This window comes from Gasterosteus aculeatus, chromosome 13 (genome assembly GCF_964276395.1).
Source record: "Gasterosteus aculeatus chromosome 13, fGasAcu3.hap1.1, whole genome shotgun sequence".
NCBI classification, from domain to species: Eukaryota; Metazoa; Chordata; class Actinopteri; order Perciformes; family Gasterosteidae; genus Gasterosteus; species Gasterosteus aculeatus.
The window spans coordinates 6,891,788-6,905,225 of NC_135701.1; the positions used below are offsets into that span (position 1 = coordinate 6,891,788).

A 13,438-nucleotide genomic window follows, 5' to 3' on the forward strand; every position below is an offset into this window, starting at 1 on the left:
CTGACACCAGCGGCTGCATATAAACATACGCACCACGTGCTCAAACTACATATACCATCCGTTGATATAATAAAAGTATTATAACCAGTGAACACCTCACGCTACTTCCTGACGAGGTTCACGCAGCGGCCCCGTGACGCATTACGTCAGTCGCTCCTCGTCGGCTTCCGTCCCGCTGCCCTCTCGGTGCGGAAGTGTTGTCCTCCACAGCCGAGCAGCAGCAGCAGCAGCAGAGCTGCCTCTGTTTGGCCGAACACGTCGCTCGTTCCGCCGCAGCTCATCCCCGCCCGCGCGTCTCTCCGGCCGGGACTTGTCAGCACTCGCCGTGGCCGTGCGGCGTGGCGGTGTTATGCGAGCACCGTGCGGCGCGAGGGGGCACCGTGTGAAGTGGTGAGATACGTCTCATGCTGGGGCTACAGCTAGCTTAGCATCCAGTGATGGGGACAGCTAGCCTGTCAGCCAGCAGAACCGGGTTAGCGCCCGAACCGTCTTCTCCGAACGAGGCGGTGGATACGTTGTTCAATTGGAGGCAATATTGCACGTAACAGTTAAACCTGTTTGCGACTGCAATCAGCGTCACGTCTGGACAACCAGGTTATATATATATATGTGTATACCGTTAAATATTTATATCAATATATGTGTGACAAACAAATGACCACCTGTTCAATGTTTACATCGGACTCTGCTGTGATCACATGGTGCATCGCTGTGTTTCCTCGTTGCACTACAGTATTTTAATATGTAAACCTATCGAAAACAATAGCGGTGTTTTAAACATGTGATACGCAGGTGAAATGATTCCTTCAGCAGGGATATAACGGCTTTGCGTCAAGCCAGGTGGTCGCTGTGCACTCTCTGGTAATGTGCACTACATGTGATGCTGGTGAAGAAGACAGTGTCGTCCGCCATCATTCTTCATCAGCATGTGTTTCCAGCTGTTTCTGACACCAGTTAATGCAAAAAGAGAACTTGCTCTGTTTTAAACTAAAATAACAAGCAACTAGATATTTGTTGTTTACTCGCTAATGTAATCATATCATCATCAACATTAATAATTTATTCCAGAAAATATATATCAAACATGTTGATGCCGTTCATTAGTTCTCCATTACAACATTACAAATTGTTGTGTAAATATATATTTTTACGATATGAGGCCACTCTTTTTCTCTAGCACACTACTGAGGGAACCTCAGCACATTTTGTTTACCGAGCCAATTGTTTTGCAGTGTTGAAAACAGTCAAGGGCTGGAAGTTAGTGGAATATTTTTTTTATAACTTTATTAGAATGTTAAATTCGTTATTCTTGCTTGTGTTAGCACATTCAATCCTTTGAAATGTCTGGCTTGTTTTACTAAGAAGTAAGGTACTGAATGCCTTGTTTTGGTATTGCTACTAAAACTTTGATATTGATTGGGCTGACACTTGTACGATAAACGATACAAGTACAAATAAATCCACGTCATCAGATGATTCTTGAAACATCTATTAACCAATTAACTGACTCCTGTTTGTTCCAGAGTTTCCTTGAATCATCTATATGGGCCATCTTCTCTCGAAAAATGGTTACCGCCTGAAGAAGAGGACCCGCAAGTTGCACCACAGGAAGAAGAAGAAGAGGAATTGCTTCCTGCAGCTGCCCTGCATGCTCTGCTTCATTGTCCACAGCAACAGCAGCGGCGGCCTCGACGACGACAGCGACCACTTGGAGGCCGGAGCCAACGGGAGCAACAGCATCACAGGAATCAGCGTCCCCGGCGTGGGTGGCGTCGGCATCGGAGTGGCGGCTGCCTCGAAGCTCGCCGAGCACTACGCAACGCTCACGTCTCCCGAGGACTGCTCCAAGTTCCTGCTGTCACCGCGGGAGCTCGCTATCTGGGAGGGCCAAGGGAGGAGCCTCCTGTCGGCTGTCCCTGCCAAGCTGTTTCCACCGCCGGCGCTGTTCCGAACCGCCGGGGTGTCCGTGACCGTGCCCGTACCCGTGCCTGGCTGCCCCAGTGACTACACTGAGATGGTAGGTGGCAGCGAGGGCACCAAATCCACTCTGGCTGGTAAAGAGAAGGTATTGATTCAAATCTGTGCAGATCAACCTCAACCGCCATGATTCACCGCTACTGGTGCTGAATAATATTTACTATCTGGTAGCCACAGGATTTAGGCAGGCCGGGCAGCAAAGCTGTTTGTAATTTCAGACAAAAAAACAAATCTCTTAAACAGAAAAAGTGTTTTTAAAGAGAAACATAACACGTTGAGTTTCATCCTTTAAGCAACCCTCCTTTTCCCCCTCGCCAAAACAAATCATGCCGCTCTGATTCAATGTTTAATTGTGTTGGAGGCTTGAGGTTTTTCAACGCCGCAATTCCATTTAAAAGGCTGAACAGTCACCTCTGCCCTAACCTGCCTGAAGAAAATTTTTGTTTTTGTGTGTGTGCGCAGGTGTGTAAGAGGAAGTGCTCAGAGGTGCAGAGGTGCGCGCCCTGTAAGCAGCCGCGCTGCGCCTTCGCCGCCCCTGACGGAGGGCTGGAGAACGGAGGAGTTGGAGGAGGTGGGGGAGAGGCTGCCTCGGAAACCGGGCACTGCCACCTTCCCCTCTGTCCACTCCCCTCCTCCTCCTCTTCCTCTTCCTCCTCCTCCTCCTCCTCACCCGCCGACGGCTGCTGCAGGTCGGGCCTTCACGCCGACTCGCCCCACAGTTCGGACTCGTCCCCCTGCTGCCGGCATCCTTACGACGACTGCCAGGGGAGAAGTTCTGACGGCGGTGATCACTCGAGTATCAACCACCTGCCTTCCTCCATCCTTCTCAAGGTCGGAGTTCATCAAGCAGCTAAATACGCCGTTTGTCACTGTTTGCACAATGGGGAAAACGCTAAAACACTACATACCTGACTTGGCAACTGGACCGTGGCTTTTATTAGATTGGAGTTTTCTTTCCCTCTTTTCAGGTGCTCTCCCACCTGACAGTGAAGGAGCGCTGTCTGTGTGCCTCTCTAGTTTGTAAGTACTGGAGGGACCTCTGCTTGGACTTCCAGTTCTGGAAGCAGATCGACCTCAGTGGCCTACAACAAGTAAGAACACAGCACTCTATTCTCTCTTTTCCAGTCCAGCAGTGCGCTTCTTTGGGACATTTTTCAGCTCTTTCATCTCTCCTTTGCGTTGCCCTCCCTGTTCCCGTCACCCAAGGTAAACGACGACCTCCTGGTGAAAATAGCCTCTCGGAGGCAGAACGTGACGGAGATTAACATCTCGGATTGCAGAGGCGTCCATGACCACGGCGTGTCCTCCCTGGCTGCGCACTGCCCAGGCCTGCAGAAGTACACAGCGTACCGCTGCAAGCAGCTCGGGGACGCGTCCCTGTCGGCCTTGGCTACACACTGCCACCTGCTGGTGAAGGTGCACGTAGGCAACCAAGACCAGCTGACGGATGAAGCACTCAGAAAGGTATGGCATCAGAATCAGAGTAGCAGCACAAGAAACCTTTTTTCTTTTAATTGATTAATTTATTTTAATGTCCAGATCTTTGTCTGTGATGCATCCACCTAATTTCTTGTCTTTACTCCCAAATGAAGAAGAAGTATTCCACTTTACATTTGCTCAATAAACGCGTGTCCTCTTTCCCTTCAGCTGGGAGAGTACTGCAGCGAGCTGAAGGACATCCACCTGGGACAGTGCTACAGTATCACGGATGAAGGCATGGTGGCGTTGGCTGCAGGATGCCCTAAGCTGCAGAGACTCTACTTGCAAGAGAACAAGCTGGTGAGCCCCCCCCCCACCCCCCCCCCCCCCCCGCCCGCCCCGCCCCCACTCTCCCGCCACGCCTATTGCCTTGTAGTTTCTATTCGCACAGGAGCCCAATGAGTATATTGTCACCGCCAGTCTCTCACACGCCTTCCTTGTTGTTTCCGCTGTGTCAGAGTCTTGTCTCTCAATTAGTGCACTGCCGTGCAACGTGGAATCAGCGGTGTTATGATAATCCGATCATTGGAGATCCACGTTTGCAACGGCGATATTTTCTCGAAAACCCAGATGTTTGTACACACGCCACAAACACCTTGATCTGTCTGATGACTAATCTCTCGCCAGAGTTGCTTAATAAGTCGTGAGCATTGGAACGACCACCTCGCCCCTCTTCGTATTTATTTTATTAAAAGCAACAGGTAGAGAAGGACGGGACAAACTACTTTACACCGTCACCAGATGTCACTGTGTTGCAGTTTTATTGAAACAGCCTTCCAGCCGCTGGCTTCTTGTCAGGCTGGTTGATGCTGTGGCTGAGTTGCGCGCAGCTCCTCCCAACCCCCGCATCAAATCAATTAGGAATGACAAATAGTAAGTATTTAATTCTGAACGAGAACTTAATCAGTCTTTTGGCGGGTCTGTTTCTCCCCCCTTTTGTTTCTATCGTCTTTCTCTCGCTAATGCTCTTGCACTTTTCACTGCTGATGCTTCTCTGCGGTCAATGACTAATTACGACCTTGATGAATTAGCCCGCTTTAAGCTGTTAACAATAGCGCAGTTTGTTAAAACCCCATTCATCAACTTAATAGTATATGAAATTGGCGATTACCACTAGGTGAGAGATTAATATTGCCGACTGATAACATTTTCAGCGCGGCCGTATCATTTTCAGACAGCCATTCTTCAGGCGTGAGATCCTGCCGGTTATTTTGGCTTCCTGTCATTAGAAGTGGGCCGGGCTCGCGAGGGAACTGTTATGTCTGGGCGCTCCGGTTTCTCGGCCCAAAGTTTTCATTAGGTTGGCAGGAATTAAGGCGACCCAGAAACACTTGGCTTTCACTTTTTCTTTCCTTCCCCGTGACGGCCTTAACAACTCTGGCCACTTCTCGGGAGAAAGAAATGCCTATTTGTGTTGCTGTGTGCGTAATTACAGCCTCGACACGAGCCCTGCGAGATCCAGAAGTAGAGCGGACGGCGAAAGATGTTTGTTCACATCTCGCGTACTCATTAGGACTCGGGTGTCCTGTGACGCGAGTTGTTAATGCGATTGTTATATATATATATATATATATATATATATATATATATTGTAGTCCTTAAGTAAGGTGACTCACTCCGCTCTGGGCCTCCTGATCAACCACAGATGAGGACGAGCCTCTCACCCGCTGTGATTGTCCCTCTTTCTCCTCCTCCCTAATTGAATAATTGATTTGCTGCAGGGTGTTTCCGTGTGGCCTTTCTCTCACCGTCATGTGCACACCAGCCTGCAAGCATTATTTTCCTTTTTTTCTTTTTCTTTCTTTCTTTCTTTCTTTTTTTTCTTCTTTTTGGTAGCAAAAGGCGGTTTAGGTCAATGGACATTGATTCGCGTACCGAAGGGCACAGCAGTTGTTTTTGTTTTAAAAATGACAAAAGATGAAAGTGGCCAAGGCTGAGGATGTCACCAGCAGTGACGAGTATCTCCAAATGAGGCTCTCTTTCATTGCTTGTTAGCCCGGGGGCCAAAAACCCGCCCGGGGCTACAGAAGACCCCGGGCTAAGAGTGTGCTTTGTGAAAGGCAGGTGACTCTGGTGTAGGATTCTGACACCTACCCTGCATTCTCTGCTGCTCTTCATCCAGTATTTATGCCAGAGTTGGTTACATCGCACCAGTTGCCTTTCAAGGCTTGTTTTCATCTTCTGAAGTGTTTTTTTTCGTCCTCCCTCGCCCTCACCCCAATTCATATTCTGTTCTCTTCCACCACCTCGAAGGGCAAAGGCTGCGAGAATAGCAAAATCCCCTTGTCCTCATCTCGCATCAATTTGCCGTGGGGGGGGGCGGCGTCACTGAAAGTTTTTAACGCCCAAGTTCTGTCAGTTTCATCAACTAACTGGCGGACGGACTTCGCGCCGCAAAAAGACTCGTCACCCCTCTTTCCATGTCGCTAATTTTTTTTGCCAGAGAAGCACTTTTCCACTGGAAAGAAAAGGAAAAAAAAAAGAACTTTATCTGCGCTGCTGTCTTGTTAAAATCAGGGAGTGAGCGCTTAATTTCCCAGCAATGTGATGGGAAAATTTTGCCACTAGCTCATCGCAAAGACATGGCATGTGCGCACGCACGCACACACACACACACACACACACACACACACACGGTCTTTGATTATTTAGAGTTTTAATTAGTCCAAAATGTGGAAATGTAAGTGAAATTGGAGATGACCTAACACAGATTACCATGCGACCTCAATTTAAGTGTAATTAGTACTCTGCATGTACAATCAGAGCTCCTCTCCCATGTTTCCTCTCTCTCTGTCTTTGTCTCTGTGTCTCTCTGTGGAACAAACTGTCAGAGTGAACTGTGTATCTTGGCCTCTGATTGGCTGTCTGTCCGGCTTGTCAGTAGCGAGGGTTTTGCTTGCAGGCGACAGGACGACGAGGGTCCACCGGTCCAATCAAACGTGCGAGCGGATTAAATTGTGTATTGACATTAGCTGATTTAATTAGCCGGATTAGCGGAGAGGGACGACAAAGGAAGGGATAATGATAGCTGTCAGTTATTACGGGGTAGACCTTTTTGACATGAACTGGCACACGCAGGACAAACACACACACACACACACACACACACAGCGAGGCCTAGTCAAAACACTGTGAGCGACGCACACTTGGGGGCCGATGGATTTGAATAGCTGCCAGCTGTACTGGAATCTCCTCTGGAAACTTTGTTCTGTAATTAGAGATAAATAGAACCACTCTGACTGCATGCACGTGGACACACACACACTCACACACACACACACACACGCGCACAGTGCTGTGTCCGTCTCCTCTTCACAGACACAAGTTGTCTGATGATGTATGTAGTCCGCGTTGACTGCTGATGGCGGAGTGGATTATGTCTGTCGGTGTGGAAAAGCTCTGCCACACACACACACACACACACACACACACACACACACACTCCATGCTTTCATATCATAGAGAAAAACCCTTTTTTTAGTCTTTTAGTCTGAAAAATATTTTTCAGCACCTTTTCATCCCTCCTGTGCTTTGTCAGAAAGTATATCATCAACAATTCTGTAATTGGATGAATGTAAAGGACTGTGTACTAGTGGTACCGATGAAGTGGCTTATTAGACCGCAAGGATCCATAGTGTGTTTTTCAGTAGTAACCCTGAACATAAACATCACATTTCACTCCACAGGGCATTCTTAAAGCAAAAACGTGGATGCCCCAGTGTCATCATTAGGCGGATGTCTGTGAGTCTTCTAAGAGAATAGACAGAATTCCACTGTGGAGCTCGACGCTGTTTTGTTAACCGCTGCATCCAGTGTAAAAACAATCTCCTCTTGTGACTGGTACATGGTCGCCATCAACCGAGCAAATGTCCATTTGTGTTAAAATACATTCACACATCTAAATGCATTTCACATCTCATTCAACTCAAGGAGAAAGTGTGTCCAAACCTTTGTACGTGGATATAAACTGTCATCTGTTTTTCATGAGAACAAGTGGACCGTTTGACAGGACCAGTAATTTCAATGTTCCACCTTTTTTAGTTTTGGGGGAATTCAGATCGGCATTTAATTTGCTGACCTTTCACCAGCACGCCTATTCGTTTTGGGTTGCAGCCATAACTGTGGCTGACTCATTGCAAAAAGGACATGAGGTTAGTTTGTCAAGCAATAAACTATGTGAACTATTCCCTTTTTAAAAGTTTCATTATTCACCATTACCGCTGCTTACATTCTCAGTGTGTAGTCTGAGCCAACGGCGCATTCCTCTCTCCAATATCCTCCTCTTCATTGCTCTTTTGAAGTGCCTCTGTATTGATCTGTGTCCCCAAAAAGCTGCTAGGCGTGTGTGTGTGTGTGTGTCGGCCGGTTGCTGATCGTCCTTTGCCTGGAAGGTAATCAGATGCATTAATGAGGTCTGACTTTAACTTGGACAGCCGGCTGCACTCAGACGTCGTCGATAAGTTCTCTCTGCCGTCTGCCCGAGAACAAAACCAGTTTTAAAGGAGGGAGGGAAAGAGAAGAAAGCGAAAGCTTCCTTTTAGAAACGTGGGCCCCTGAGTAGTGATCCTCCGAAGCGGTATTTCACCTTGCTGCAGTGTTTTCTCCTCAACACTATTTACCCCAAAGGATGAAATTGTGCATTAATATCGGCAAAGTGGTGAGCGAGAACTCTGGTTGTGCTGACGTTGGATTGCAAACTTCGCTGTACTATGCATAAAAAAAATAGTTTGTTGTTTCAATTACAAGGGATGGTAGATTTACACTGTAAACATTGAAAGATGCCTCCATATGCCCCGTGGCATATTTATGTTGTATTGAATTGAAAAGGCCAGTATCTCACAGAACAAGTCAAAGCTCTCGTACAAACGCTCTTTCCTCGAATGCTAAACGTGCTGCTGCACCCGGACCGGTGCCGGGTCGGGCTCCTCAGCTTGGTTCTGACCTGCAGAGGGCGCAGCAGGACTGCAGAACTGCAGCAATGCAACAGTGGACAGGCTGAGTGTTCCTTTCACTTAGGCTGCTGCTCAAAGGTTAATGAAGGATATTTAAGTTTAAAATGTTTTTTCTTTAACAATGTGTTTTCTTTGTGGTGTATATCTTTATTTATTTTTTTTACGTCCTCTTAAAGTCAGGTTGATGCTGGTATCAATGATGCTTCACAACCTGTTGATGCGAACCGCTTTACATACTCCTGCATAAATATGTAGAGTTTCTCTTTGCACCTTTCATCGCTTTTTACTCGCGTGCGATTTATGGATACATTTGAGTAACATTAAAGTGTGAAAAACAACAGCATATTCTTCTCACCTTTTGTTGTGAGAATCTGCGAGCCGTCTCTGCTGAGAGTTCTGCATAATCTTCTAGTGCCGTCGGCGCCTCGTTTCCGTTATGCAGCGCTCGCCCTCACAGCGAGCAACGTTGATGTGACTTCCCCTGCGCTGCCGCTCATCGCCTTCTCTGAGAAAATCTGTAGTTAATAAGTAACTAATCAATAGGGATAATTGTGTTAACTCCTTCTGTTTTCTTTTTGGGATTCTGATACAGTTTTAAACCAGCGGTTCTTTCACCTCAGGGGGATCAGAGCAACTCTCAATGGGATATTTTGGCACTTGGTTCAAACCTGCGAGTTGGCAGCGTGCTCGAAAGGCTTCAGCAAAACCACAACTTTTTGACAATGAAGTTACGTGGGGGGAAAAAAAAACCCAACCTGGGCTCCTGAGGGGCGGTGGCGGGCTGTGACCGGGTCGCTGTTTAAGGAGGAGGACTGTTTATCCCGCTCCAGACAGCGGCAGCTTCTGACGCCCCGGCCAGGGATGTCACGATGATTCATGGCCCCTTCCGACACCTCGCCTCGCGCCTTGTACTCTTCTTAATCTCTGCGCCTTGCTCCGCCTCTCCCTCTCTCCGATGATGAGTTTTCCTTTTGCTTGAGAAGGGCAGAGATGATGTCATCATTCAAAGCAGCGGCAGCAGCCACGTCGGAGGTGTGTGTGTGTGTGTGTGTGTGTGTGTGTGTGTGTGTGTGTGTGTGTGTGTGTGTGTGTGTGTGTGTGTGTGTGGTGATGGATGGGCCTTTCCGTCGGGGATTCATGACGGTGCGGTGCGGCGGACCCAAGTGCAAAACGGCCCAGGGAGAAAAGTCTCCACCCTCCCTTTTATCTTTTTAGCCTAATTCAAACGTATCTCTCTCCTCATCCCGTCACTCCCCTCCTCACTCAAACACGCCCCCCCCCCCCCCCCCCCCATGTGTCTCTTTGTGATTGAGGGGCCAAAGCATCTCTCATCACTGACTTCATTAGTGATGATTGATAAGATGCAGAAAGGCGTGCCCCCCCCCGCCCGCTTACCCCCTTGTGATGCATTTGGGAGCGGCGGCTCAATACTGACGGTAATGAATGTGTTTAATAAGCACGTGGAGTCGATGGGTTTAATGAAGGTGTGACAGAGGATGGGCCTGCAGAACGCTGCTCTAATGAGACTTCTGGGTTAACGAGGTCACGATCTGATCAGGATTCCCTCATGCTTTCTGCCCCCCCCTCACTGCTCCTGCTCTAGGCCTTGCTTCCCCCCTCTGCTCTTGTTTGGTACACTATGTTTGCCGTTTTGTTGTCGTCTTCTAATTCCCTGCTCATCTCCTGTGGTGTCTGCGTTCGGCCCGCTCTACGCTGCTCTCGTTAAGTTCATCTTCCCACTTACAGCCTCCAAAATAACACATTTGCGCCGAATATTCTTCCCGTGCTGGTAACCCAATCGATTCCAGTCGTGTTGAACTCTTTTAACCTCTGACATGCCGCCGGTCCGCTGCCGCCCACCCCGGTCTTCCACAGGCATCCATTGCTCTCCGTCCGGCACCAGCGTTTCACCAGTGGGGGGAAAAAGTGTGACTTCCTGAACCTCACATTTCGTTGCCGTGAGTGCAGCGCCGTTATGAGATATAGCAGCGAGGCGCGCGGTCGATTAATGGTGCACTTAGCCGGGCTAATTAACGGCTGTGTCGAGGCGGAGGAAGGCGTCGGGCAGCGTCAGGGAGCTTGTTTCCTCGTAGCCGAGACCCCGGATAGCCTCTGAGGCGTAGATCACTTTCCAGCATGGAGGGTTGCAGGTCCTCCGGTAGGCTGGAGAGTAGCACAGGTCGTCGAGGTGAATAGAAGTTCGATTGACATTGTCGCCGCAGCGATGAGAGCGCATTTAGCTTGTCGGCCGGTCAGGGCGGCTTTAATTGGCTGGTTTTGGTAAACGAATGAGGTGTACGCGTGGAGCTACTTCCCGGCAACAAACAAAACATCCCCATTTCTGCCTTGTGGTTCCATATTTTTCTCTGCCCGGCCTCTTGTCATTCAAACCGCCTCTCCCCCTCCAGAGCGAGGCTGACGCCAACAGCAGATTTTATTGTCACCTGCCACTCCAAATCCTGCGCTTCCTCTCCACTCCTCATATCCTCCCCTCCTCCCCCATCCTCCCCCCCTCACCGTGTGCTCCTTTCCTCAGCTCCCATCCGTCTACCTCCAGCGTGAATTTCGCTAAATTAGCTCCTCAATTAAAAATAAATTTAGGTGAAAAAATGTTGGGTCTCCAGAGGGCCCGGATGAAGGCCGTCTGCCCGTCTGTCTCTCTGCCCGTCTGTCTGTCCGTCCGTCCGTCCGTCTGTTGAGGGATGCAAAGTAAGTTATGTGTGTTGTCGAGTGAAGGCAGCTGATTTGCATTTAGATAAATCCCTGTGGATATGGGTTTGTCATTGAGATGCAGGGGACTGAATCCAGTGACCACCCACCCAGGCACGCACTTACCTGCAGGGGATTGTGTGTGTGTGTGTGTGTGTGTGTGTGTGTGTGTGTGCGCGCGCTCTTAGTATGCTGTACTAGCTGAGGCATTTGCCCCACTTTCCTAGACAGCAGTGAAGGGATAGAAAAACACAGCATTATTTGAAACATAAGTGTGTGTGTGCAAATTAATTTGTGGCTGACCTTTTCCTTTCATATCTGAAACCAAATGTCCCGTCCGTTATACCGTAGCTGCTGTATGTAGGGAAGCCGAGTGCTGCTGAAGGCGTGGCTGTCTAATTCTCTTTTCACATCATCGCTTCCAGTCTAAATAAAAAAAACAACAACTGCATAATAGGAAACATTAGGAAACGGTACACAGAGTCCAGAAGCGGAACACTTTCCTCTTTATTTCAGGTTGATCAAACGGCATCACCTGTGCGGTGTGTCCTTTAGTGGGACTGTTAAATGCGTCTCCCACGCTGCTCCTGTACGGTGATGCTTGAAGCCCGTGATGCACCTAAAGCCTCCGTTTACTCGTCATTCTAGTATTTCTTTGTTCTCCCTTAAGCTTGAGTTTGTATATATTTTGCCCAAAAGCAGCATTGAGCGCTGGATCCCTCGTTGTTGTCGCCGTCAGCGTCTGTGCCGGGCGACGGTTCAGTGCTTTGCGCCTGTTGATGGATTGGCAGAGGGGGAGGCGGCTTGCTGTTGATTGACAGTTGGGGCTGGGAGTGGGCAGATGGCCTGTGGTGGCTGTAAATATGAAGCCTCCGTGACAGGTGGAGGTCAGTGTGGTGGGAGGTAGAGGAGCAGCGAGCCCGGTGGGAGGGTGTCCTCGGCACACTTGTTACAAAAACATGGAGACATCACGTCTTTGCTCCAGTAAACACTCCAATTCAAAGCCTCAGTCTGTGATTGGTGTATTAGTTCACAGCGCCGTCCCTGCCTAAACCGCCACAACGCGTGTGAGCGTGATATTTAAGAAATATCTTATTATAGACAGTTCTAGAAGTGGATGCATATGTATGTTATGAAAGTGAACTTAAATATTCTCAAGGCACATCTCATTTTATATGTAGGTGAAACAAGCTTACGTTGGACAATATATGTCAAAGGGATAAAGTAGGTACAAAGGGAACTGAACAGAACTGGTGAGCACTGAGAAACTCCACCAATGCGTTTTCTTTCAGTCAAAATGTGATTGTCTGACTTTCCTTTTGTTTGTGACTTATCGTTTGTGGGAGGTGGTGTTGTATTCAGATTGCAGCTCTTTACCTACCTGAACTGTATTGATGGAAAGGGTAATCTGTGTCTGTGCAGACGCACCTAATGATATTCAGGAAACTGCTCTCCTTTTAAACTTTACCTTCCTGCATTGATCTCTTTCTCTCCCTGTACGAGTGGTCGTTCCGCTGTCTGCTGGAGCCGTGCCAGAGTAGTGTGCGATTGCACCTACATATTTATATTCATACGCTTTCCAACGTGGCCCTCTGCTATGCTGCGTACCCCAGGAATGTGTCGGGGGACGTCCATGTTGACCCGCCCGGACTCTGGAGGATCCCCTGTGAGGCACCAGGTCAGGGAAAACCACCCTTCCTCCTCCTGCAGCGTCGCATCAAGGGAAGATGATTTTGTCTATTTCTTCCCCTCCTTATTTAAGATTCTGGCAGCTTTGCGTGGAAGAAAGGACAGACTTGTGCATTCGGTGAATCTGTTTAGTTAAAAAGAAAGAGGGGAAAAAGGGCAACAGAACACGGCAGAGAGAGGGAGGGAGGAAGGATGACATTTAGATGGTATTTCTATTAAAAAAAATACATGAATGCTGTGAGATTCTTTTTAAATGATTTTGCATTCATCAAAATCAGCTTTTAGTCAATGCGGTTGACTTGGATGGATGATCTTAAAAAAGGCCGGATGTATGCTCTGGATTTTTCCTTTGCCTAATCGATCGTCGCTACAGACACCTGACTGGCTCATTTGAAAAGCATGAAAAGTAAGTTTGCTGTGCATCATTGCCTTCGTGCAGGTCTACTGGCCTGGTTAGCCGGTGTACGGCCTCGCTGTTACACGCGGGGGTTCCACGCGGTTCTCTGTGCTCGCCAGACAGGAGCTTTACTGGCAAATATATCAACGTGTGCAGAGGGATCACGCTGTCCTCCCTTGATCCCGCCAGATCCTCGACCCTTCACTTGATTTGCTGAGTCTATAGAGCCGCGTTC

At 48.5% G+C, this 13,438-nt stretch overlaps 1 protein-coding gene across 7 annotated transcripts in view; it reads left to right on the top strand.

Annotated features, from left to right (window-relative positions):
* Window positions 1–93: 93 nt before the first annotated feature.
* Window positions 94–13,438, top strand: part of fbxl17 (F-box and leucine-rich repeat protein 17) — a 166,677-nt gene continuing 153,332 nt past the window's right edge. For 2 of the 7 annotated variants that reach the window (XM_040195707.2, XM_078087209.1), the window contains exons 1-6: window positions 94–390; window positions 1,524–2,017; window positions 2,440–2,808; window positions 2,946–3,068; window positions 3,184–3,441; window positions 3,625–3,756. In XM_040195707.2, the coding sequence (XP_040051641.2) occupies window positions 1,544–2,017; window positions 2,440–2,808; window positions 2,946–3,068; window positions 3,184–3,441; window positions 3,625–3,756 (1,356 nt within the window). In that variant the 5' untranslated portion in view covers window positions 94–390; window positions 1,524–1,543. Of the gene's footprint in view, window positions 595–1,523; window positions 2,066–2,439; window positions 2,809–2,945; window positions 3,069–3,183; window positions 3,442–3,624; window positions 3,757–13,438 lie in introns of all 7 variants that reach the window. The other 5 variants (XM_040195705.2, XM_078087207.1, XM_078087206.1 and 2 more) reach the window with 3 other exon arrangements.